The 26,756-nt window shown below is 48.3% G+C and overlaps 2 protein-coding genes across 4 annotated transcripts in view; both read left to right on the forward strand.

Moving 5' to 3' along the window:
• Positions 1 to 5,719, forward strand: part of Nckap1l (NCK associated protein 1 like) — a 47,956-nt gene extending 42,237 nt beyond the window's left edge. The window contains exons 30-31 of the mRNA XM_036208999.1: positions 514 to 603; positions 5,358 to 5,719. Coding sequence (XP_036064892.1) covers positions 514 to 603; positions 5,358 to 5,489 — 222 coding nt within the window. The 3' untranslated portion in view covers positions 5,490 to 5,719. The remainder of the gene's footprint in view (positions 1 to 513; positions 604 to 5,357) is intronic.
• Positions 5,720 to 10,990: 5,271 nt separating this feature from the next.
• Pde1b (phosphodiesterase 1B) overlaps positions 10,991 to 26,756 on the forward strand; it is a 28,499-nt gene continuing 12,733 nt past the window's right edge. The window contains exons 1-2 of one of the 3 annotated variants that reach the window (XM_036207827.1): positions 10,991 to 11,172; positions 11,261 to 11,383. In XM_036207827.1, the coding sequence (XP_036063720.1) occupies positions 11,274 to 11,383 (110 nt within the window). In that variant the 5' untranslated portion in view covers positions 10,991 to 11,172; positions 11,261 to 11,273. Of the gene's footprint in view, positions 11,173 to 11,260; positions 11,384 to 22,207; positions 23,160 to 25,233; positions 25,305 to 26,756 lie in introns of those variants that run through there. The other 2 variants (XM_036207828.1, XM_036207830.1) reach the window with 2 other exon arrangements.

The following is a 26,756-nucleotide window of genomic DNA, read 5'->3' on the forward strand; positions in this document are numbered from 1 at the left end:
ACCTGGGCCTGGGCTGTCACTCACACTTCTACCTACCTCCTTGACCTTCTGGAGGCCTGGCAGTGGAGATGACAGCTCCTTGGGAGTTGATAGGGGAGAATATTAAGAGCACTGTGTTTGAGGTCCATCCTGGCTTTGGGGTACAGAGTCAGCTGTAAACAGTCTGATGATGGGAGTATCTAGAGACTGCCAAGGAAAAGATTAATCTCTTGGTGTACAGCATCACCAGCCTTTGTTCTAGGTTATTCCCTGCCCCTTGTGCCCTCTTTCCTGGCATCTGATGAGCTCCTTCTGTCTGCACTGGCAGGCTGAGCCATTGGGATTCATTTTAGTTTGCAGGCAGTGTGTGTCTCTCAAACGCTGGGACCTGACACTTTCCCACCATGAGCCTTCAGGAATAGCCTAGCACTTATTAATGCTCCTCCTTGATCTTTTCTTAAGTTCCTGTAGCCTGAGGCTGTCCTATTCTGACCTCCATAAAAATCTGTTTCTTTACAAATGCTTCCTCTGCAGGTGGCTTCTGTCAGCCTCTTGCAGCTGGGCCAGGAGACTGACAAGCTCAAAACCAGAAACCGTGAATCTATTTCTCTGCTCATGCGATTGGTATGTATCTGTTTAAGTTGGTCTAGGAATGGAGAGGAGGGCCAGCAGGAGACTCCTTTTTAGGGTCTTTGGGTCCCTGCCATGTCATCAACCAAAAGCATTAACTAAGAATTTAAGTCTGCCGAGATCCTCTGGATCCGTTCTCACATTTTGGTGAACATTCTAGACTTGTCTTGTAATCCCAGAGCAGAGCATTCAAGGACTTCTAGGCAAAATGGGACCTCTCTGGCCCCTGGCTCATAGGTCCCTTGTCTTGCAGTGCTCCTGAGTCTGACTTGGAGAAGGGCAGCAAATGCCCTTTTTGGGTGGCTGTTCAATATGCTTTTGGTTTTCTGTGATAGCTTCCTACCAGTGTATTTCTTGTTTTCAAGGTGCTATGAAGAGAATACTGGATAGCACAGAGAGGAATTAAAGAGATTTGGTTATAGGGCTCCCAGGAAGGAAATAATTTTGGTTATAAGGCAGGGAGCTTGGTAAGGCCATGAACCAAGCAGTTATGCTCTCTCTTCTCCCTGATTCTCAAGCTGTGTGCTTGCCTCTAATCTGGCAGAAAGTTCCAGGAGCTCTGACTCAGTTGATTTTTTAAAGTGTTTTCCTTATGACCTTGTTTCCCTCTCCGCATATTTACTCACTTTTCTCATCTGATAGTCTGATTCTTCAGGTTGGGCAGGTAGGGCTTCTGGGTCTGTCTAGAGCCCCCCCACACCCAAGCCTCTTCTTACCACCTGGAACCTTTCCATTACCCTCCTCTGGCCTAGTGGGAGAGGATGTACTCCAGCTCATAGCACACACTCAAGATATCTATGGTATTAGAGTTCTCCAGCTCACCTGCAGAACTCCTTCCCCAAGACCTGGGGAGGACAGTGGATGTGCCTCTGCTACCCAAGGATATATGGCTGCAGCTGAGATATGCAGGTAGGGAAGTCTCTCTGTGTGTACAAAACTCCTCAAATGAGGTGAGAAAAGAAGAGGGACTGAACTAAAAACCAAGTTTCTCTTTTGTTTTATTAGGATACAGAACTCTGAGGAGTCTAAGAATTTAAAAAATATTTTTACATTTATTTGTGTGTGCGCGTGCGCGTGCGCGTGCGTGTGTGTGTATGTGTGTGTATGTGTGTGTGTGTGTGCGTGTGTGTGTGTGTGTGTGTGTGTGTGTGTGTGTGTGTGTGTGTGTACACATGACGTGGTGCATGTGAGGTCAGAGGACAACTTGCAGGAGTTGGTTCTCTTCTACCATGTGAGTCCTGGGGATCAAACTCAGGTCTTCAGGCTTGGCAGCAAGTGCCTTTATTAGCTGAGTCAGCTCTCTGGCCCAAGTCTATGCATTCTTAATTCAAGCCTAGACTTCAATGGAATTACAAAGGTATGTTTTAAAAGTGTGACATAATAAGTTTATTTATTTACTTAGGGAGAGGTCCTCATGTGTCCCAGGCTGGCCTTGAACTCCATATACAACCAAGGATGACCTTGACCTTCTGGTTCTCCTGCCTCTACCTCTGGAGTGCTATTATTACAGGCATATATCACCATACCCAGTTTCTTTCTTTCTTTCTTTTTTTTTAAAAAATTATTATTTATTATTTATTTTTTTAGTTATGTGGTATGTGGGCTTAGAAATATAGGGACCCAGGCTGGAGAGATGGCTCAGGGGTTAAGAGCACTGACTGCTCTTCCAGAGATCCTGAGTTCAATTCCCAGCAACCACATGGTGGCTCACAACCATCTGTAATGAGATCTGGTGCCCTCTTCTGACTTGCAAGCATACGTGCAGGCCGAACACCATATATATGATATAATAAATAAATCTTAAACAAAGAAAGAAAGAAAGAAATGTAGGGACCCACCCATTCAGGCTCTCTTCTTTAAAGACTCAGGCCCTGAATGGTATCTATGTCTCAGTTTCTCCAGCTAGAAAAGGGTCTACCTCTCTTTTATTATGATGAAGGAAAGAATAGGTTTGAGGTGTGTATATGCATGTAGGATGTGTGAGGGATCCAGGGAGGAGAATGTAGATGAGGGCAATGGGAGGCAGATGCTAGAAGTGCAAAAGGAGGCACAGCATTTGGAGTGTTCTTGCTTCCTTCCTCCCTCCCTTCCTCCCTTCCTTCTTTCCTTCCTTCCTTCCTCCCTCCCTTCCTTCCTCCCTCCCTTCCTCTCTCCCTTCCTCCCTCCCTTCTTTCCCCCTTCCTCCCTTCTTTCCCCCTTCCTCCCTTCTTTCCTCCCTCCCTCCCTTCTTTCCTCCCTCCCTCCCTTCTTTCCTCCCTCCCTCCCTTCTTTCCTCCCTCCCTCTCTCTCTACCTCCCTTCTTTCCCCCTCCCTTCCTTCTTTCCTTCCTTCTTGTCTTTCCCCCTTCCTTCTTTCCTTCCTTCCTGTCTTTCCTCCTTCCTCCACTTCCTTCCTTTCCTCCTTCCCTCCCTTCCTTCTTTCCTTCCTTCCTTCCCTCCCTTCCTTGCTGTTTTTCCTTCTGTCTCTCTCTTTATGCATGCAAACACAGCATTTGGAGCCCACTCTTTCTTTCCTTCCCCCATTTATGAGATAGAGTTTTACTGTGTTACTCAGTCTGACCTCCAAATCAAAATGCCTCTGCCTCAACCTCTGAGTGCCAGGATTGCAGATGTATGTCTTCATGCCCAGCAATAGCATGATTCTTTGTCTATAACAGTGGATAATGATCCTCACGGTGGCATGGTTAGAATCAGGAGATATTTGAGGAAGTGCATTGTAGACATTAAGTGCTCAATAAATTGAGCTCCCTGTGCCTGCTGCTAACTTTAGTTTCTGGATGACTTAAGCATGCCTCTGTTTCCTCTGGGAGGTGGGAGGTGACTGTGTTGTGAATTGCCTTTTAACCCCACTTCCTCTGCTGTGATTCCCCACCTCCATGCCTGCCCCCAAAGATTGGGAGGTTCTTGCCCCTTGTAGCCTCCAAGGAAGAAGAGCAGGAGGAGCAGAGCCAGTACCAGGCACATTTTACTTAGGTGAAGATTGGAGGGACTAGCTACTGAAAAGCAATTTAAATGCAAATGTTTCCACAGAGAAATTGGAGATGACTGGAGGGAAGGTGCTGTGTTCTGAGTTAAAAGGCTATCTGTGTAATCCCACAATCTGGCCAGCACTTCTCTCCCTGGGGTCTTCCTGTTCTCACTGTTCAGCCTGAGCACTGTCTACCCTAGAGTTGACAGCCTGTTCCTGGCAGGGTTTCTTGGGGGAAGGAGATGGCACTCTCAGAATCAAGAACTCTGATGTCACTTACATTGGTCCTGGCCATTATATAAGACTTAAACGTTGATGTGGAAGAACAGGATGAAATTTAAGATATACGGGCCGATTAGGGACTAGAACCCAAGTCTCTGTCCCTAGGGCTGATTGCAGTGCTGCCGACTCCTGCTAGAGAACAGGAAGTTATGGGCCAGTGGCTCCTTCGTGAAGCTATCACTCATTTCTCTGCATGTGCTCCCATCTGCTGGCTGAGGGTTGGAAATCTCACCAAGTAAAGATCTCCCTGTTACTCTTGAGACTTAAGAGTTTGTTTATGTATTTATTTAGAAACACGGTTTTGCTATGTAGCCCTGGCTATCTTGATACTCAATATGTAGCCTAGGCTGTCCTCAATATGATGGTACTCCTGCCTCAGCTTTGAGTGTTGGGACTGCAGCCATGGCTCACCACATCTGACTGGGGCTGTGGTTTTGAAGCAGATTTTCTTTCCTCCAGGCTGTGTTGCTGCTCTTTTGAGGCCGTTTGTGTACTGTGTGTGTGTGTGTTTGAGAATAAAAAAAAATCTTAATAATGTAAAACTTGAAGGGACTTTGGAGAGAGAGAGAGAGAGAGAGAGAGAGAGAGAGAGAGAGAGAGAGAGAGAGAGAAACATGAGGGCAGACATGGTAGATTCTCTTTCCTTAGTGGATCTGTAGAACTTTCACCAAACATATTGGGTAAGGCCCACTGTATGGATTGCCAGAGCATGTGGGAATCCTCTCTGGAGCATTAGTTTAGGCTCATGATATCTTGAGAGAAGATGATTCTAAGGAAATACATCCTGCTCCCACCCACATGGGAACTCAGTCCAACCCTGGGTTGTGCTGCTGTTTTGGGAATATGGTCTCTCTGCCCATTCTCACATCCTTACTTCCATCCTTAGCTTTATCTAGGCTTCCAGTCTATCTTCTGTTTAGCTATGGGGACTGCTGGGATTGTCACAGAATGAAAGCTTCTAATTAAACTAATTAATCATGCCTGGTCCTTTATGTAGCATCCTTTCTGCTTCCCAGGTGCTGTGCTGGGAAAAGGGAAGCCGAGGCTCAGAGTAAGAGGATCTGTGTGGTTTTAGGCCCCCTTCCTTGGTTTTCTTGGTGATTCTTTTCCTGGCTATAAAGCTTTGAGATGAACAAGCCCTGCCATCCATCTTTACTTATGCCTCTGCTTCCCATGTGTGATTTAGTGATCCAGGACAGGAGAGACGGGCTGTCCTGACTCTAGGAAAATGGTTTGTTTTTCTTTTCTCTTGCCTTCTGTTTCTGTACTCTTCACATTAGCTCTGATGAAGGGGATGGGCCATTGAAATGGAGGTCGGGACATAGTGCCTTTGGGAGCCAAATCAAGGGAAGGAGTAGAGGGAAGCGTGAGTCAGAACCTGTTCACATTGAACTCTGGGTGTCAGAATTCAGAGCTACAAAGGGCCTGGGACCTGTATGATGAAAAACAGTGTCACAGGTGCCTTCTGGAAGTTCTCACCTCTTGGATGTCTGTTTCAGGTGGTGGAGGAGTCACCCTTCTTGACTCTGGACATGCTGGAGTCCTGTTTCCCTTATGTCCTGCTACGCAATGCCTATCGGGAGGTTTCCCGGGCCTTCTACCTGAACCGTCTGCCAGCCAGTACCCACTGAAGGGCCTTTGGAGGTGCCAAGAGCCATGCCACAGTGAAAGCTGCACCCATTTCTTCAAAAGGGGAGAAGAGTGGGAGGGTACCCAGGGAGAGACAGGGTCAAGCCCTATAGCTGATGACAAGGATATGGAAGAATATCTAGGACTGAGGAATCATGGAGAAGTGGAATGGGCTGGGGCCATGGCAGACAAAGGGGTGTGGAACCACATGTGTGAATTTTTAACAATAAAAAAAGCCAGTGACCTATAACCATATTGTATATCTTCTGGTGATTCCAGCTTGAGCTCTGACAGGCATGGGTCTCTCCGACCTTCATCACTATTCTAGGATAATGCTGGCGGGCAGAGATGATCAATCATCATATTAAAGCATAATGAGCTTATAATCCTCCCTCTGGAGCTGCTATTGTCTCCTGCACATTCATTAGGACGATTATCTCCTCTCTTCCTTTTCCAAATGTGTTCAGCAAATGTCCAGCCTGCTCCTACTGCTGCAGAGCAGCACAGAGACCTGCTTCTCCTTGAAGGGCTCTTCCTCCACCTCTGCTTGACTGCTTTCCCCACTGGGGCAGGAGAAAGTGCCCTCCAGGGGTTTCATGGCCAGCTTACTCTCCTACCTACTGTCACCTCACCTGCTTTCCCTTGTGTGTCTCCGTAACCCAGAACAGAGGTAGACAATCCAAATCAATCCTCGGTCACCTGACAGTCAAGTAAACCAGATTCCTGTGGGTTTTCCCTCCTAGACCATTTGGGGGTATTCTACCTCCTGATGGGTGGGACTAACTTAGCCCTAAATTCCCTACTCAGCCTGAGTACAGCTGTTGCTCCAGGCAGGGACTTCTCTTATAGATCTGAAATTTCAGAGACCTCGTTAGGTTGGAGGGCCCAAGAGTAGGGATAATTGAGGGAGTATAAGCTGTTTCAATTTAGCCCTTTTCTGCACCAATTAGAATTTCAAGTGTCACAGAGCCTGGGGCATTTAAGATAGCATCTAACTAGATTGAGTAATTCCATGGTAGAAAGTACTAGCCCCATCCTTCACTCACACACTCATTGCCAGGGAGGGCTGGAGTGACAGATCATATGTGTCACAGGTCCAGAATAATTGGAATAGGAAAATATAATTAGCCAGTTGATTAGTTAGGGTCATGTCCATACTTCCACTATGAAAAGGAAGCAATTGTTGTTGGCTTTCAGCAAAACCATCCGGCTTTCATTAAACCAATTTGATAGCTGTTTGGGGATTGTGTATGGATGTTTGTTTTTTATTTCTTCAAACCTGGGGTTAGTCAATATTTCCTTCGACACCCATAATCAACGAACATTTTTTTAGTAACAACTGTCTGCTTTTTAGGGATAGATGCAATGGATATTCTTGCTTCAGGTCCTTTTTATGAAAAAGACATTATGTGCAAAGTGGGGATTCAGTGTCAGACCTGCTGATACTGTAAGAACAGCTGATGAAGACACATCTTTCTTTTGAGACAGGGTCTTGCTATGTAGTTCAGGCTAGCCTTAAATTCATGATCCTCCTACATTAGCCTCATAAGTGCTGGGGTTCCAGGCATATACCATTACACCCTGCTGACCCTATACCCCTGTATCTCCAGTTGGTTCTTCTATTTGAGGAGGTATACAGACCCCTTCTCCATCTGCATAGAGACTCATTTACAAAAAACCTCCTGGAGGATTGCTAGAGAGGTAGGCAATGGAGGTGGACATAATGTCCCTTTGTTAATTAAAAAAAATCAAGATACTTGATGTACATTTACTTGTAAGAAATAATACAGAAAGTCCTGCCTAACCTTATACAGTTTCACCCAAATGGTAACACCTCACAATTTTTTAGTTCTTGGTTACAACCAGAATATGGGGCATTAATATAATTCACTGAATTCATTCAGGTGTTCCAGTTTTGCTTATACTGGTTCTCTGTGTATGTGTATGCAGCCCTATCATGTGCAGGTTTGTGTATTTGTGACACAGTCAAGACACAGAGTAGTTAACTCTATTACCACACAGATTTTATAACTACCCCCATTTCCCCCTTGCAACCCACTTGCCCACATCCCCACATCAACAGATTTGTTTTCCACTCCTGAAATTCGACATAATCTCTTTTTATAGACATGTAATTATGTCCGTCTATTTATCTACCACCTATACTTTTTCAAAGCATTTTCTATACTTAGAGAACAATTTTGAAAGGTAGCTAGGGAAGGCTTCCATATTGTAGGTCAGGAAACACAATCAGCAACAATAAATGACCTAATGAATCATGTGTTGGACTAGAACTGGAACTCAAGTCTGATGCTTAGTCTTGGACTTTTGCCTGACAGACTGCCTCTTTATAGAATCCAGAAAACTATAGAAGGAACACAGAGGAGAGGTGAGGATGCAACCACCTTTACTGGCAGGAATGGAAGGTGAATGGCCTGCAGTGAATGGATGCATGAAAAGACAGGACACTTCAGCATTTTGGGTATTTGCTTCCTTAATGAGGAGGGTCTCTGACTCAGAGCCCAGGACACAATCAACTATGGACTGTTTTTGCTCTGAGACCCCTCAGTTTGTTTAACTTAGGCCCCAAAAGAACTGAGGAGTGACTATCAGGAGGGATGCTGACCCCAATTGCTCTGACTTGGCAGGGAGAGTGAGTTCTAGTCTCAGGATTTTCATTAGTGCAGTGTTTTCATTAAGTCTCCATTAACTTCTTTGCAGTAGTGAGATGGAATTATTCCTCCCACCAGGCCTGGAGGGAGATGCTTACTAAAGTGCTGTCTTTGGTTTGGGCAGCAGTGATGCTGCCTCCTCTGATCTGGTTTTCTATCCAGGAGACAGGTAAAGGGGGCAGCCTCAAGTTGCAGTCTGAGGTCTGGCCAAGGAAAGTGAGGGTTCCCTCTGGCACTTTACAAAAAGGATGCAAATGTGGGTTGAGCACCAGATCCTGAAGGAAGGGTGGTCCCAGCTAAGGACCAGCTTCTGTAGTCTACGACTCAGGTGCCTGGATCAGTTATTATTCCCTCACAAAGTTTGACTTTGAGAAGAGCCTGGCACATGGCTGGAATGTGCTCACGTTGTTGGGGGAAGAATGTTCTTCCAGCCTTCCTCCCCATAAGGCCTCTTGCTTCTCCCAAGTGTCTGTCATCAAAGGAGATGAAGATGAGTCCCCCTCCTCAGCCCCCACACCTCAGTGAGTTGTCAGGTATTCTCCCTCCTACCTGAATAGGAACCAGGAGCTGCAGACCAGGTTGCAGATTGGGGAAGTCAGAAGTTAACTTGAGCTGAGTTTGCAGCTTGGTAGAGACTGAAGAGCAGGCTTTTCTCTTGTCACTTTGGAAAGAGAGGATTGTGGGGCTGTCCCTTTAAATAGCTTTCCCGTAGGAGGCAGATCACATCCATCCGTCACCTGCTGCCAAAGCATCACTTTTGTCTTTATCAAACTCTGAGCTTGTTGGAAGGGATTGTGGGGCAAGGTGTGTGAGGAGGCAGACTTTCCTAGGGGCAGGAGCAAGGCAGTTCTGCAGAAGCTGAACGGAAGGGCAGTGAGGCTGGGCAGAAAGAGCCTAGGGAAGGGATGGGAAGGCAGCTGAGGTGGGAAAGGCAGGGAGAGAATAGCTGTTTCTTGACTCTGTGAATGGGGGCAAGTACACCATGCTGTTCCTGTCTCTTAGGAGTTCATAAAGCTGAAATGTGATTGCTCTGAAGCTCGAGGGATGAGAGTAAAGCTGAACTCCAGAACTTTTCACTGAAGAAAGTGAAGCCAAAAAGTGGAAAAGGCCTTAGAAGGTTGGAGGCCTGGCTCTGACTTTGAGGCTAACTTCTGTGGGACTGTATTATTTTTTCTGGGCATACTTTTCTTAGTGAATGGAAAGGAAGGTAGAAAGATTCTACAAATTAGTTTTCTTTTAAAAGGGTCAGGAGTTAGGGGCCTTGGAGAGCTGGGCCTGTCATGGTGTTAACAAGAAGTGTTGAAAGTCCACCCTGGAATCTCCCTTCCCCTTTAACTCTTGTAGTTGAACTGCCTGTCTACATCTGGAAACTCCTTAGTTCCAATGTAATTTCTGAGGCAGGGCTTTCTAGTCCTAATTCACAATTAATTCTTGTCCAGTCAGTCCCTTCTTTAGTTAGTAAAGGAGACTGCTCACAAATTTTGTCAGCTGCATTGTGCAGGTGTGATAAGGGCTCAGATGCTGAGGTCTCTTGGCTGTGACTGCTCCTCTGGAGAGGAGAGTGATGTGTGTTGAAGACTGCCAGGGGAGCAAGATCTTTGTCACCTTTGGCTCCGTCTCCAATCTGTCATAGCCCTCCCCCTTTGCACTTCCTGGTGGAGCCCAGCACTCCCCTTCTTTTCCTTCCCCTCCTTTGCGTCTTCTTCCAATCTCAAATTCACATTCTGGAACCCTGGATTAGTGGCATGTAGAAATTAAAACAGAACAAAACACCTGTTAGTTGCAGTTAGTGGATCTATTTCTGTTTGTTGATCGCATGGGAGTTTCTCCAGTACCGAAGTAGGTGTTCATTCAGGGAAATGAACAAGGAAATAGAACAGGTACCAGCAAGAGTCCGCGGGTGGATGGGAGAGGTTTTGCCGCCACACGGTCTTGAGTTGAAATCCCATCCTCTTGTTTCATAAAATGTTTATTCAGCAGAGAGGCTGTTCTGCACTGGGCCGTTAGCCCTTAAATTTCTTCCTGTGAAGGCAGAATGAAACGAAACTAGCTGGAACCGCTGCAGGCCGGGTGAGGCCAGCTATCAGGCCTGATTTTCTGGCTGTGTGCAGTTACTGGGTATTTAGGGAAGGCAAGGGGGCTGCTTGCTCGGTAGAGCTTTAAGTCAGGGAGAAATTCCCTCCAGGCAGGTGTCTGGAGGAACCGTGGGGTGGGCAACAGAGGCAGGTCGGGAAGACCCGGCTGTGGGAGCTGAGGCTAGCTAGCTGTGGGACAACAGCCTTGCTTGGAGCTACCAGAACTTATCCTTTCAAAGACAGGAGCCTGGCCCGGGGTTGGCCTAGCTAGTTTCTGAGGCTTGTGGCTTCATTCCACCCACGTCCGGGTGCCCCAGGGAGAGATAAGGACCACAGGGAACACGCGGGCAGTTATCCATGCGTGGAAGCTTGCGACCACATGTGTGCATCCACAGAAACTCTGAATACACTCGGGAGGAACCTCCCCACCATCCATCCACACCAAGTCCTGCGGGCCGCCTGTGCGCGCTGTCGACACCCCCCCCCCCCCGCCACCCCCGTCCCCTGCACAGGGCACACGCAGCAGTCACTCGTGCCCGGTACCCGTGCGCGTGCTCGCCCTTGGGCGCTCCTGAGTGTGTGCGCCCCCGGCTCCCCTGCGCTCCTAGGCGAGGGGGAGGAGTGGCTGAGCGGCGCGCTAGACCGGCGGGCGGGCGGACCAAGGAAGAGGGAGGGGAGCGGAGGGAGGGGGCCCTGGCCCGCGGAGGAGGAGGGAGGCGAGGAGGCGGCCGTGGCAGCGCGCGGCGGCGGCGGCGGAGGTAGCGGCAGCGGCAGCGGCGGCTGCGGTGGCGGCGGCGGCAGCGGCGCGGAGGGCTGGAAGAAGGAGCCCAGAGCTTGGCCCCGCAGCACGAGAGGAGCAGCCGCAGGAACTGCAGCTTTGTTAGCTTGGGCCGAGTGCAGAGATAGATAGCGGCCTGGCTGGTCCACGCCAGCCGCAGGTGGGAAGGGTCTAAGATGAGGGGAGAGGGTCTCTCGGCAAGGGGTCAAAGCTGAGCTGAGGGGCTGTCTCCTCCTACTGTTCCCTAGACAGTGGCTAAGCATGGAGCTGTCCCCCCGCAGTCCTCCAGAGATGCTGGAGTCGGATTGTCCATCACCCCTGGAGCTGAAGTCCGCCCCCAGCAAGAAGATGTGGATTAAGCTACGGTCGCTGTGAGTTTCTGGCAGAGGAATGTGGAGAGGGGGGAGCCTGGGCTCGCTCTCTCTCTCTCTCTCTCTCTCTCTCTCTCTCTCTCTCTCTCTGTGTGTGTGTGTGTGTGTGTGTGTGTGTGTGTGTGTGTGTGTGTGTAGTGTGTGGCGGGATGGTGGTGAGCAACTGGACCCGGGCAGGTAGATTCGTAGATTCTCTGGGGCACACATATTGGCAGGTGCTAGGAAACATGGCCCTGACACCCGTGTCCAGGCCACATGTGTGAAGCATCTGCAGAGGAGGCTCGTTGGCTAGAGCGGGTTTAGGAGTTGCAAAGCTTGTGCTTGTGTTTGTGGCCCTTCAGGTAACAGAGTGTCACACGCAGCAGCTCGAAGAGGCAGCACACAGTATGTGTGGTGTGGCAGGGCTGCGGACAGGCAGCTTTCAGGAGGTGCCAGGCTGACTCACACATATCCATAAGCAGGTTGTGCAGATATGGGACACATTGCATGCATGTGCACCAGTGTCCATGGGTCAGAGGTGTGAAGAGTGCTTGTGCACCAATGCGGACCTAGTGCAAGGCAATACTTGTGCCAACCTGTGGGTTCTATGTGTATTCTTTGGGGTTGGTAGGTCTGCCTCCTGCATCCTACAGGGAGCAGGATGAGGGTGCCCTGTACTTGACAGAATCATGTGCTTTGGGGTCTGGAAAGTGCATATTAATGATCCACCTGGAGTCTGGAGAAGTGACTGGAACCCTCACCTGTGAGCTGGAAGGGTGAGGTGGGGGTGGGGGTGAAGAAGATTGATTGGCAGGAACAGCATAATTGGCTTAATCAAAGCCTTTTTGTTCATATAGGATCTCCCAGGATCTCCAAGCACATGTAGGCATCATTTCTTATTGTGGGACTAGAGTACGTGGAGAAGAATAAAAGAGAGGAAGGGCTCAGGCGTTCCATGCACCATTCTGAGGAAGAAAAGGAAGTTTTTGTCTTGCTCCTCAAAACAGAACAGGATTGGGTCAGAGACAAGCCATACACAATGTTCACCTCCCAGGCAGGTGCCATTGGATAATCTCTGCAGTCTGTTGATTCTTCATCAGAGAATAAGAGAAGATACACATCTCTCTAAGAGATTCTCTGCAGCCCTAGGAAATAGGTGATTGATAGGAAACAAAATTGTAACTATCCCTGAACCCCATTCTTCTCCAGTTCCCTCAGCAGCAAGCATTGAGTCTTGTCTTCCTGGGTTCTGATAAAGGGAGGGAATAGAGGTAGGAGGTGGACAGATGCCCATGTCTGTTTTGTTCTTTAAATATTTCACCAATGGTGATGAGTTGACAGCTTAGATTGAGCAGGTGAGTCTGATTTATGTGCTTGCTGCATACAGAGGCCTAAGGGAGAATGAGGCACAGTGAGCAACAAGGCTCAGAATCCAAATGTGCTCTTTCGTCCCCCTCCTTCACTGCCTCTGGCCAATGCAATTTGCTGGATTCTATGAAGCACAGCCTTGGAATGAATTCTAGGATAAAGAAATAGAAAACCGAATTGAATAGATTTTTGTTGGGTGGGTCTTGATAGATAGAAAATGATGCTCTGCCAATGGTAACTAAGCTGAGGAGAGCGGCAGGTGAGGAAGTGGCTAAGAGGAGGGATGAGGCATCAGGACCACAAACAGAATTCCAGTGTCTCCGGATGGCACTAGTGGCTGATCAGACATTCACCTGACCCTCATTCCAGGTAGCAGGACCCTGTGGTAGAATGGAGTTGCCATTTTCATCACCTTCCACATTTTTCTATCCAAGCAAAAGTCTTTCCTGAAAATGAATGGCTGTTTTCCTCTTTAATGTGAGAAAAGAGGACCCCAGAAGGTGGTACTGAACTCTGGAGAGAGAAATCTGTAGAGGTAGCCTGTTTCCACAGTGCCTTAGTTGAGATGGCCTTACATGATGGGCAAGGATCAGTGACTTCATTGATTAATTTGGTCTATGTCACTTCAGCAAGTTGGTCCTAAGGAATGCTAGTTAGCAGATTCATCCCTGGGAGTGGATTCTCATTTTGTTTTCTCAAGGTAGAGAAAAATTTAAAGGTAGAGCCCAGGTTGATGGCTTTCTGGATTTGTCTTGTCTGAATATTAAGAAGGCTTTGACAACTAGAAGAAGGGAAAAAAAAAAAAAACCAAAAAAAAAAAAAAAAAAAAAAAACCAAACCAAAACCAAAACCAAAACAAACAACAGGATTTAAGGCTCCTTCCTTCCTTCCTTCCTTCCTTCCTTCCTTCCTTCCTTCCTTCCTTCCTTCCTTCCTTTCTTCCTAGGTAGGAGGAGTTTCCCAGCCATCTAGTCATTCCAGCCATCTAGTCATTGTTTCTAAAGAAGTGAGAAAGAAGAATTCCCTGAAATGGAAACAGGGCCCTCCCTCCTTCTCAGGGGTGAGGGTAAAAGAGGTCGTTTGGTCTGGAAACAGGGAGGTAGACATGACTGTCTTAGGACTAGGCACTAAGTGGAAATGAAGACAGATGGGATTTCTACATATCTGTCTCTTTATGTATCTGGTTCCCAAACCCAACAATCCTACTTCCCCTCCCTTTAAAGTTCTAATCTAGGACATCCAGACTCTTAGGGTGCTTTTGCCTATGGATACAAAGCCTCCACTAATCGAATCATGCAGGGCAATTTCTTATTGGAAAGAACATTCAGGAATCCCATTTCCCACACTAGGACTCTGTCAAGGGTCAGCTGAGCATCTGAGGCTGTATGAATTGGGGAAGTCTCTAACAGTGGGATTTTACTTCTGGCTAGCAGGGAAACTTTTCTAACTCAGGAGATTCATAAATAAAGAGGCTGAGAAAGGCAGTCTGGAAATGAGGGGCTGGTCATGTTGATTTCAGCATCTCCAGTTGAAGATGAGCAACGTGACTTGGCTGTCCCCCTTTAAGACCAGAGGGAATTGGGGACTGTGGGGAAGAGATTCTAGATGTAGAAGGAGTTTTCAGAGTCTTTTTTGAATAAGACAAACCATGATTGATGTGCTGCCTTGGCTCATTTATTTTTTCACTCAAGAACAGTCTGGGTGCCTTGCTTGGGACAAGTAGCATGCTAGATGTTGGAGATGTACTACTGGATGAAGTGAGCATGTTTCCTGCCTCAAGGAGCTGTCCTGTGGTGTGGAGAGGTACACCATCTTGCTACTCTTATACAGGAGGTAAAATTCTGCCACTCTGGGTTTTTACCCAGTCTTTTTGGTGGGTTATGCACACGTGAAAACACAGATGTGAGTTCCGTCTCCCAGGGCAATACAAGCCTCACTCCCATCTCTGCCCTAGTTTCTCTCAGGATTTTACATTTTACAGACAGAAATTCCTCCTGTCTGTGGGACAGTGAAGGTACAGTCTTCCTTTCTTGTCTTTCCTCCCTTGCTTCATTTTCAGGACTCCAGAGGTTCAAGGTCATAATAGCTAAGTCTAGAATAAGGACCTATTTGAGGTGATATTTGCTTATCTTTGTTTTATCAGAGTCTCATGAGGTACCTTGAACAATACAGGCTCTCAAGAAATACTATTAAAAGGGAATGAAAAAGAAATTAATGTATTATGTGTGTGTGAAGTCATGGAATCCAGTTCTTTCTCTGACTCTGTGGTGTACATGTACCTCCACACAGGAGGGAGGCATGAGCAGGAAATGGAGGTAGAAGAAAGGGAGACGGTATGGTTGCTGTGTTTTGAGTTACTGAATCTCAGGATAGAGCCTGGAACTGAATGAGTTACAGAGAAGATACAAAGGCTGTGTTTTGTGTCAATGAGAGACTGAAACTGTGGGTGCCGGATATGTATATCTACAAATCTGGGTAGAGGGTGATGAATGACAGAAGCACAGCTCCATGATGGTGTCTCTCTCTTTTTTATGGTTATGAATGGTGTGTTTGACAGTTAATATGCTGGGAAGGTATGCTTCTACCCGAATGCCTCAAGTGTTTCTAGGCATGGATGAGATGATGTACAAGTGTATGTGAATGAGCATGCTAGTAATGAGATATGGTGCATATGTGATCTTTTGTATGTATTTGTGACACATTCAAATATTTTGGCAGTCCTGGGGGAAATCCAGATGGGAGCAGGAGGAATCTGAGGGACTGAACCTGGAGTCTCATTGATTAATCCTGCCATTGGTTATCATGTCGAATATGCTCCATCCAGCGATCTCGTGTGGCTCTAGTATTGGAATGCTGCTGTCATTCCCCCTTCTGTGCCTATAGCTGTGGAGCTGCTGTGCAGATTGCAGGATGATCTGTGGCTCCTTCCACCTCTGGAGAACAGGAGCACTAGGCCTCTCAGACCTCAGTGGAAGGCTTTTTTGCTGACTTCCCTGAACCAGCCCTCTCTCTTTCATTTCCAGCTATGGTCCAGAGACTCTCTCCTTGGTTTTTATACTGCCTTTCCCATCATCTCTCTTTCCTTCACAGCACTGTTTGAATGAGGACTGGGTGGCACCTGGGATATAGAGGGAGGGGAATTCTTGCAGTAAGCTGAGGAGAGGCCCAGATACAGGGCAACTCAAATTCAGATAAAAGAAAGAGCTTCCCACCCATCTGGTCAGAACAGGTACTGGAGGAGTCATGGAGGCTGATGATAGAAGAAGGTCAGAGAGAGTATCAGGAGGTGAGTTTGGGCTCAAATTCTCACTCTGACATTTCTGTGCCATGTGATCTTGAACTCATACGGTTTCCCAGAGTCTCTGTTCTTTGGTATTGTCCATATGGAAGGGGCTTTAAATGATAGAGTCTGGAGATCTTACAGCGTGGGGGAACTTGCTTTGTGAAGGAATTAATGGAAGACTAATGACTAGATGAGAGGAAAACGTGAAGACCTGGGAGGCAGCACTACAAGAATATCAAGTAAACTGGACCCTAATATTTGGGGCATGGTTTAGATGAGTTTTGCTGATGAGTGGTTACATGGGAGGGGTGAGGACATGTTTCTGATCTCAGTGGGGCTGGAAATGAGCTAAATTGTGAAATATGTGGGTTACTGTGAAAGGAGATCTGAAGTCTTTGATATCTTGTCCCAACGGCTGAACTGGACAAAGATGGACAATTGTAGTTCTGAGCAATGGTCAATGTGAGAAGCAGCCCTCTTCCTTGGTGGGGTCCTGTGTGTGTTGGGGAACCCCCTTTTGCATTTATCATAAATCCTTGGCCTGGAGTAATATTGTCAGGCAGATCATATCCTCAGCTACCTGGACCTGTGGAGAAGAAAGAACACTGAGTGAGGGGATCTTTCTCACTCTGGGTCAGCTCTTCCTTCATTCCCAGCTATGGCTCAGGGAACCTCTCCTTCTGGTTATAATAGTCCCCCTCTTCTATCATGTGTTTCCTATTTCTACTTTACCTTTGCATTTCTTCTACTTCTTACTTTAGAAGTTCTCTGCAAGTCCTGTAGAACCCAGATACTATTATGCTTGCCCTAAGCCCCAGGAGGCAGGCTGGAAGACAAAGTGGCTACTTGTGAGGTTTCACTTGGTTGTTTTTTTTTTCTTTTGTCCAGAGGAAGGAAAAGGGCAATAGGCCTGGAAAGCCAGGTGAGATTCAGTCAGAGAAAAGTCTGGACCTCCCAGACTAGAATGGAGGAAAAGAAAACCTTGCAACCAGGTGTGGCAGTGCATACCCATAATCTAAGCATTCGAGGGAGTTTAAGGGCAACTTGGGCTATATGAGACTCTGTTTCTAAAATTGAAAGACCAACTAGCCAGCTAGCTACCACTAAACCCTTACAAGAGGCCTTACTTGTCTTTGAGTCTGCAAAAGAATGGGTGAGGAAATCTCTAAGGCCTCTGCTCTCCCCTCCCTTCCCTTTCGCCCTTCCTACACTCTCCTCTCTTTCTCTCTTCTGCCCCCATCTTTCTTGGGTTTCCTCTCTTTTCTAGACCCATTTTCCTCCTTTTCTGTGCCCCACTTTGCCCTCTCTGCCCCTGTTGCCTTCACTTACCCTCTCTTGTCTTCAGCCTCCTACTTCTCATTTCTGGCTGGGAGCCGGAGAATTTGTGGGGAGGATCCCATCATTCAGGTGTTGCTGTGGTGACAGTGGGTAAGTTGGCTGCAAGACACCCTTTGGGGCCTTCTTCAGAGTCCAGCCTCAACTGCTTTCTGCAGGACCTCTCTTCTGCCTGATCAGCAACCTCATCCTCTCAGTTCCTCCAGGGAAGATGCCAAGTAATTGACTTTGAATCTCAAGGGGCTGGTTTTCTCAGGTATGGAAGTTGAGTAGCTATTTTCCAACTCTCTCCAGGACAGCTGTAGAGAAAGAGGCCTAAAATGAGGGCAGCAGGTGGGGTGGAGGTGAGACGCTGGGGAGGCTCGAAGTTGTTAGATACAGAGAATGTCCCCTAAGGGGGGGCGGGCGACAGCTGGTCCAAGAGAGCTGGGAGGGAGTTCTGGGAGGGGTTGAGATAGAGGGGTTCCTGTGCAGGGGTAGGAGAAAAGCGGTTGCTAAGCATTCAATGCAGGGCTACACACACACACACACACACACACACACACACACACACACACACTCCCCCAGCTCCTGTTCAATCTACCGCGCTTACTCTTGGTCGGGGGGGTTGGGGGGGACCATCAGCATCTGGGCTGTGATAGGTTTGGCAGAGGAAGGTCAAGCTGTATCCACGGAGCCCTGGGAATAGGGCTGAGAGAAGGGTCAGGAGTATTTTAGGGTTACTCTTGGCTGAGCTTGGCTTTCAGGTCAGTTGATTGGACAGCTGCAATGAGAAGTCAGATTTACAAATAATTAAGGTGGCTGCAGTGGGCTATAAGGCTGCCAGCTGGTATTGACATTGTTTAGGCTGGGAAAGGAGTGGGGCTTTTGGGTGAGGTGCTGGGGCAACCTTTGACTGACAGGATCCTGGGCCTCAGAAGTTTCCTCTTTCCTTCCACATTCTCAGCTTCCTGCTCCCTTGTTTATCATTCTTCCAACATCTAGCCTGGCACCTTCTCCCTAGCTCTGTCCTCTATGTCCACCTTGTTTGGAAACTCCCTTCAGCCTGGGATGAGTGAGCACACTTGCCAAGTTTCATAGCCTGGAGCATCTCTGTACCAAGCCAGAGCTTTAGGAATTCCAACCTGGAAGATGCATAACACATCTCCTCTGCTTGCCTTTGAAATGCCAACAAAGTTGGTTGTTGTTTTGATTGCTGCAGAATGGATTGAGGGTAGATATGCAGGAGAACTTCCTGGGAAATTCATAGTGGTTAGATAGTGAGTGACCTTTCTCTGATAAAAAAGGAAGCTACCCTCTTCCTTTAAGACCTGGTAAATGCTCATTGGGGGAAGCAGTGAGCTAATCAGAAAGGAAGAATTCTAGAGCCTGGGAATCAAGGCCCTGATACCCTGCTTCCCTAGTGCCTGCAAAGCCAGGCCCTGAATGTAAGCTGCACAGGGCTACAGAGGAAGCAGCCAATGCCCAGAGCTAGTTGGTCGGATGGGGTCTGAACTGCACTGGACTGTAACCTGCTGACCCCGCTTTATGCTGCCCCACACACCTACAGTCATGTCTTGCTGAGCTGACAGCTCTAACCCATCTTATGCTGCTTTAAACATCTGGTCAGTCGCCTAGAAGAAAGATATCTGCTGGGATGTGGTCTATTGGACTAGTGGGTGGTTTGTGGAGGTGGCTAATAAGCACAACTCCACAGCGCAGGGAGAGGGATCAATGGACAGGTGAGTTGGAGAAGCATTGTTTTGAATGGGGTCCTGGCACCTCCTCTCCCATCTGCCTTCATCTTATGTTATTGCCTACCTCTCCCAGTTACTCCCTTTCTCAAGGGCTGAAATCTAAGGGAGAGGTGACACATTTGTGTGCTGTATTGGGCCGGGCATTGGGACACCTGAGTTCTTATTAGTCTGATATAAGGCTTAAGCTGCTTAAATTGTATCTTTTCATGGCACAGTCTGAGCTGTGTTGGACTGTTGCTAGGAACACCCATTAGGAATGACTTCTAGTTAGGAGACCGGGGAGCTGTTTTCATACACAAGCAAGGTAGAAGCAGACTCCGTCACACTGTGGCTCAGTGTTTGTCCTGGCCATCTTCTGGAGCACCTCCCAGATTTCTTTCTTTCCCTCTTTGCCTTCCAGGACCTTCTACACTTCTATTTCATTTCTTTTTGATTTTTTGGGCTTCTATCTACCTCATTAACAGCACCACCCACCAGGATGGGAAAGTGCTGACAGTACCTCTGCCCTTTCCTCTCGAGCCCTCCCCTTCCAGTGCCTAGAGATTTCCCGTGGATACCATGGCTACTATATCAACCTGAGTTCTGTCATCTTCCAGAATGGTACCCCAGTTCTGCCACTTGGGGGGCTATTTTTATCTCTAGAGCCACCTCCGCCACTCTACCCCGCCAGCTGCCAGAACTGAGGCTGCTCAGATAGCAATTGGAACCAGGGATCCAGGGGAGTGTGGGGCAAAGTTCTGGCTGCTCTTGGGTGCTGCAGCTCCATACTCTTCACGGTCCCTGCCTCTGCTGCCTTCCAGCTCCTGTGGATACAGAAGAGAGAGAAGCCCTAGACACGAGGCGAGACTAGAGTTTTTTCCACACATAGCTCAACTTCCGTTTGAAGACTGCATGAGAAAATTGGGTTCTGGGTACTAGTGGGCATCTGGGACTTTGTTTCTGGAAACCTCTCAATGAATATTTGCAAAACTAACTAAAGGATTGGACTAAAGCAATAATCTCCTGCATGGATGTACCACTGTATAGTCCCAAGTGCTCTCATAACTATCTCATCAGGTCCTCACTAGACTTCTGGGAAGCATTGGTGTTTGCCAGGTTTAAACTAGAACTCAGAGAGATCTGCCCATGGTCCTACACAGTGAGAAAATGAAGGCCAGTTCTCCTGATTTTTACTCATGTTATTTTTAAATGAGACTTAGCTGATTTTCTCCCCTCCCTGCAAGTTTCTGAGATTTTGGATCCCTGAGATCAGCTAGATAATCGCTTCCACAGCACTACTCCTGTTCCCACTCTCATTTTATCTGACCAGACCCAACATTTGTCCCCTATGCCAGGGATTAGTCCTTGGTATGGGTGGAGAAAGTTGAGTGTGGGCAGGAGCGGGAGGCCCTGTGCTTGGGCTTTTTCTACTTCAAAATTTAAGGGTTAAGGAAAGTGGAAATGATCATTGTAACAGGGGAGGAAGAGACCTTAGAAGAGGGAGGGGAAGAGTGAGCAAGGGATAAATGTGACAGCAAAGCAAGTGGGGAGATGATTTGGAGGGGAGACGACCCAGCAAAAAGGGGTCAGGGAGGATGGGAGAGGGCAGTGGAGGAGAGGGTGCATAAGAACAAAGCATAAAGGCAGGTGTGGAGGCACACAGCTTTAATCCCAGCACTTGGATCGCAAAGGAAGGCGGATCTTTGTGAGTTCAAGGCCAGCCAGGCCTACATCATGAGTTCTAGGGCTATGGAGAAAGACCCTGTCTCAAACAAACAAAGAAAAAAACAAACAAAACAAAAATAAAGTCTCAAAAAAACAAACAAACAAAAAACCTTGAACAGCAACAAAAACTACAACAGCAAAAATCCCAAACAAGCAATAATGACACATAAATATGGAAGTGCCATAATGAAACCTCTAACTTTTTATGTTAACATAATAACATAAAATGACAATTTATTAACATATACTAATAAAAATAAATTATTTAAGAGCTGAAGAGAAATTTGATACTGGACTTCTTGTGGGATCTACACATCTCTGTTCTTCCTCCTAGCCAGGTGACTTAGCTCTGTCAGAGGTAGAGTACAAGGTCTGGATGAGTATATGAATCCCGCCCCCCCCCCCCCCCCCAGGAAAGGGACAATGGCTGCCCCTAAATCTCTCTTTACTAGGATCTATTTATAAACATAGGCTGGAATAGGTGACACAGGTGTGGGGGGAGCAGTCCTTGTGCAGCCTCCTTTGGTGCTGCTGGGCAAGAGATAGGATGACAAGATATCCTCTCCAGTTTAAATTAATGTTTACCTCTTAGTGGGAGAGTTGAGATTAAGCAGAGCAGGGCAGGAAAGGGGAGCTAGCACAGCTTGGAGGATGCTGCCGTGTGGGGCTGAATGCAGCTGGCTGTCATCTCCCCGCCTCCCCCTCCTCCCCGCCCCCCATCCTTTGGAGTCAGCAGGAGCAAAACAAGCCAAAGCTTGGCCTGAGACCCTGATGCTGGGTCTAGCACTTTCTTTCTGAAAGTGCTAAGCATCTGGTGGCCATGGAAGGGAAGGTGAAGGCAGAGGGGCACAGAGAGTGGTTCCCCCTGCCTCACAGCAACCCCTCTTGGCTACCAGTCCTCTAAAGAGCAACCCGTGGGTCTTTATTCTCTACCATTCATCTGCAGTCGAAGCCCACTTCCACTTGTCAGAGAGCTCCACCGCTGAGAAACAGCAGGTCCCTAAACTTCGTTTGTTTATACTCCTTTAAGGCCTTGGCACAGTCAACGGTATTTTAATTTCTCGGCTTCTGAGCGGTAAGGAAGGAGGGAAAAGACTTCCCGTCATAAAACCAGAGCTCTGGGTTTGCTTCTTTCCTCTTCCTTTTTTTTGGCTCATCCCTGCGAACCCTTTCCCCCAATCCACGCCTAATGCGGGACCCTAGATCTGAGGATACTTTTGGCCTTAACACTCCCAACTCCTCCTTAGCTCCGCCTTAGCCCCAGTAGACCAATCGCGGCCCTAATGCACTTGTATTGGTGATGTCATCTTGTAGCCAATCGGGAAGCTGCTGGGGCTGTGTGCGCAGTCCACTTGGGTTGCAGAGGCTGGGCTTTTTCCTGGAGGGAGAAGTCACGGAGATGGAAGAGGAGTCTCGGTCCTTAAGCTCTCTGGGAGCCTCATTTTTCCCTCCTGTGCTCTGTGGTCACTCCTCTACTTCTGAGCTGTGTTGACCTCACCCTGGTTTATTCACAGTATCCCCCAGGCTCTGCGTGTAAATCAGGATTGGGAGGAATTTGGCTAGCATTGGTTTCTGTCTGTCTGTTTGTTCTTTGTTTATTTCTGGTTATTGTTTTCTGCTAGGCCCCGCCCAGCACCCCACATTCTCTGTCTTTGAACAAGTTCCCCAAACTTTTCATTCACTGTGGAGTGGGGTGCACTTCTCTACTTGTGAACCTTCTCAAGTTTCTGCAAGCTCCTTCCCAACTGCTACTAACTCTCTGGGTGTTCATCCTTCTGCCTTGTGAATTCTCTCAGGTGGGCCAAGGCTCCTGGGAGAAAGGCCCTAGGAGAAGCCCAGATTTGCAGGAGATGGATCTGCTTAGCCCCTCTGGGCTCTGGCTGGGCCTCTTCCACTCCTACCATAGACTTCTCTGTGACAGATTCAGGATGGTTCCAGTCCTGCCTCCCGACACTGCCCGCTAATCCCTGTTTCCCAAAGAGGAGCCCCACCTCCTCAGGGCAAGGGGCTGGCCTGTGCTATTTCTGGCCTTTCTGGGACTCTTCTGACAGCAGATTCTTGTTTTCAGTCTGATTCAGATGTGAAACTTTTCCCGCGGCCTCTCACCCAGTTCCTGTGGGCTAGGTCTCTGCCTCATCACCCCTCTAGCCAGGCCCTTCCAGTTCCCTGTCCAAAAAGTGCTCTCTGGTCAGTTGCTCAGTTCTGCTGGAACCTGGAAGAGGAAGTTAGGGGGTTCAAGAGGGAGTTGTTCCTCAGTAGGGGCCCTTGGGCCCTGGGGTCGGCTTTTTGATATTTTGAAATAGAGAACTTTGATTTCCATGGCAAACCCTGTTCCTGTCCAGAGGAGTCACCTCCAGGGGCCCATCCTTAGGTAAGTGTCAGGGAGAGGGGAAGAGAAAGGAGGCAGAAAGAGAAAGAAGAGAGGCCAGGAGGAGGGGCAGCAGGAGGAGGCCAAGAGAAGAGGGGAGGCAGGAGGAGAGGGGAGGCCAGGGAAAGGGGGGGCAGGAAGAGAGGGACCAAGATGGAGAGGGGAGGTAGGAGGAGGGAGGGGAGGCCAGGAAGAGAGGAGAAGCCAGGAGAGAGGGGAGGCCAGGGGAGAGGGGAGGCCAGGAAGAGAGGGGAGGCCAGGAGAGAGGGGAGAAGCCAGGAGAGAGGGGAGGCCAGGGGAGAGGGGAGAAGCCAGGAAGAGAGGAGAAGCCAGGAGAGAGGAGAAGCCAGGAAGAGAGGAGAAGCCAGGAGAGAGGAGAAGCCAGGGAAGAGGGGAGGCCAGGGGAGAGGGGAGGCCAGGAAGAGAGGGGAGGCCAGGAAGAGAGGAGAATCCAGGAAGAGAGGAGAGGCCAGGAAGAGAGGGGAGACCAGGAGAGAGGGGAGGCCAGGGGAGAGGGGAGGCCAGGAAGAGAGGAGAAGCCAGGAAGAGACGGGAGGCCAGGAGGAGAGGGGAGAAGCCAGGAAGAGAGGAGAAGCCAGGAGAGAGGAGAAGCCAGGAGAGAGGGGAGGCCAGGGGAGAGGGGAGGCCAGGAAGAGAGGGGAGGCCAGGAAGAGAGGAGAAGCCAGGAAGAGAGGAGAAGCCAGGAAGAGAGGAGAAGCCAGGAAGAGAGGAGAGGCCAGGAGAGAGGGGAGGCCAGGGGAGAGGGGAGGCCAGGGGAGAGGGGAGGCCAGGAAGAGAGGGGAGACCAGGAGAGAGGGGAGGCCAGGAAGAGAGGAGAAGCCAGGAAGAGAGGAGAGGCCAGGAGAGAGGGGAGGCCAGGGGAGAGGGGAGGCCAGGGGAGAGGGGAGGCCAGGGGAGAGGGGAGGCAGAAAAACTGAGGGCAGGAGAGGGGTGGTTGCTTGTGAACTCTTCCATTTCCATTTCTCTTTGCTATTTATCACTTCTGTTTGACTATGACAGGTGTCTTCACAGGTTTTTCCTCTCCCCCTCTCCCCTTCCTGATCCCTGGTATCCTTAAGACCTCACATGCCTGCATCCCCTACAGCCTCCATCTCTCTCTCTTCCCTCACTCTCTAGCCCAGACTGGCCTTGAACTCATGACATTCTTCCTGTTTCTGCTTCCTACCTTTCCTTCCTTTATCTTTCTTCCTTCCTTCCTTCCTCCCTCCCCCCCTCTCTCTTCCCTAGTGCTGGAGGGGACACAGGTCCTTGTACATGTTAGGTAAGAACTTGGCCACTGACTGTGCTCTAGACCCTTCTTTATCTTCTTCTCTCAGCCCCCTGGGTTGACGCAGTCTTTTTCTAAGCTCCCCTACCTACAAAGATCTTTGTGGCAGTCTTGGTACTGGAATAGTGGCAGGCAACTTTGGAAATCCTCAGATTGCCTGTCACATTGTGATCCATAAAAATGGATTGGGGTCTTCTGTGTGTTAGGGTTACTGTTGCCAGAGTTTTCTATTCCAACTAGGGGAGACTGGGGCCTGCCAAGGGTCAAGATCAGAGGGCACTGAAAGTGAAGGAGGAGATGTGATGGTGAAGTGGGTTTGGATGGGGTAGAAGGAATTCTGGGAAACTTCAGTTTTCCTGGAGGCTTGTCTTGCTCTCCAGGGAGGGGCCAGGTTCCCTGAGTTCTGGAACAGGGGGCTGGACTAGAAGTGATGTAGGTGGAGAAAAGGACTTCCTGCAGCTAGTGAGGCATGGGGGTCTTCCCTCTGAAGGACTCTGAGATAAAGGAGGCCTTGCTGACTAGCGTGTGGTGTGTGTGTGTGACACACGTGTACCCACATGTGTATTTGACTTTGGGAGGATGCAGTTCAGCACCTGGATCCTCTCAGCTGCCTGAGTCCAGCTCCTCTTCTTGGATTCCTTATTTGTCAATTTTACTCTTTAATCCCCCCCCCCCCCCACACACATACACACACGTCCCTCATTCTGGTGCCTTGATCATGTTTTTTTTTTCAGACTCCTACAGAAGCTCTAGCAGCCAGAGAAGGTGGAACTTAATGGTTCAAAGTCAACCTATAGCTTCACTCCTGTCCCAGGGCTCAACATTAACCTTTCAGAAGCCTGTCTGGGAAGTGTCATTTTGTAAGTTCTGGCAGGTGGCCTTCCATCTGATTAGTCTTCCTACACCTCTAGTTGATGACCTCCCTCCCTCCCCTCCTTGAGACTGGATTTCTCTGTGTATCCCTGACTGTCTTGGAACTCACTCTGTAGACCAGGCATTCCTTGAACGTAGAGATCTGTCTGCCTCTCAAGTGCTAGGATTAATGGCATGTATCGCCACTGCACAGCTTAGTTGATGAACTTTTATTGAGCACATACTGTGTGCTCTGAGTATGGAGACCAAGGTAAACCAGGCACTATTTTTGCCACACTGATAATGGCCATGTCCTGTGAGTTCACTGACAGGTCCAGAAAACAGAACACTTAAGGTGGAATTGGCTGAGGCTCTGGTGCAGTGCCCTATGTCTCTCAACAAGCTAGTTACACTGTCAGACTTGTGTTGTCGTAATACCATCAAAGTGTAGGGACATAGGTAGGTCTCCTTAACTTTAGTGTGAGTTGTGGGCTTTGCCAACCTGAAACTGACAAGTCCTTTGACCTTGGGCAAAAGACACTGCCTTCTTTCCTAAAATGCTTGTGAGGATCAAATGAAGTTTTAAATTATATGGGGGACGCTAGTCACTAGCGTTTTCTGTCATCTCCTGCATCTAACCTGTATCTCTTCTCCTAGGCTGAGATTGGACAGGAAGGTGCTTGCTGGGTTTAAAGGACTGTTGTTGGGGTGAAACTGGCAGTTGATTCCTATCGAGGTTGTATTTATGGGGATCTCTTGCCTGTGCCAGGCTTGTTGCACATTTTATTTCCTTTAGTTCTCTTAATATCTTTGTGTGACTGCTTTACCACTCTTCAGTTGAAGAAATTGAGGCTCTAGAGTAAAAAGTTGAGTGCTTAAGAATCACTTAGGGTATTCGTTAAAAACCTGTGGCTCTTGGCCAGGGAAATGACTCAGGGAGTAAAGAGCTTTGGAGCAAGCCTGATGACCTGAGTTCAATCCTCAGAATCCACGTGAAGGCTAAAGGGGAAAATGGACTACACAAAGTTGTCCTCCAACCTCTACACACATTGCAACCACACACACACACACACACACACACACACACACACACACACACACATATACACAGGAGTAATAAATTTTAAAAATGTATGCCTTCCTCTGGTTCCACAAGTGTTCAGTGAAGTTTGGAGTCTACATTTTGATCTAAGGTGATGCTGGTATCTGTTGTCTCCAGACTACTTTTATTTATTTATTTTGAAGGGGGTGGGGTTGAGACAGGGTTTCTCTGTGTTAGCCCTGGCTGTCCTGGAACTCATTCTGTAGAGCAGGCTTGACTTGAACTTAGAAATCCACCTGTCTCTGCCTCCCGAGTGCTAGGATTAAAGGCAAGTGCTACTACTGCCTGGCTTAGACTGCTTTTAAAAAATATTTTATTTTTATGTGTATGTGTATTTATTTTTGTGCATGGCATGTAT

Source organism: Onychomys torridus, chromosome 16 (assembly GCF_903995425.1).
Source record: "Onychomys torridus chromosome 16, mOncTor1.1, whole genome shotgun sequence".
NCBI classification, from domain to species: domain Eukaryota; kingdom Metazoa; phylum Chordata; class Mammalia; order Rodentia; family Cricetidae; genus Onychomys; species Onychomys torridus.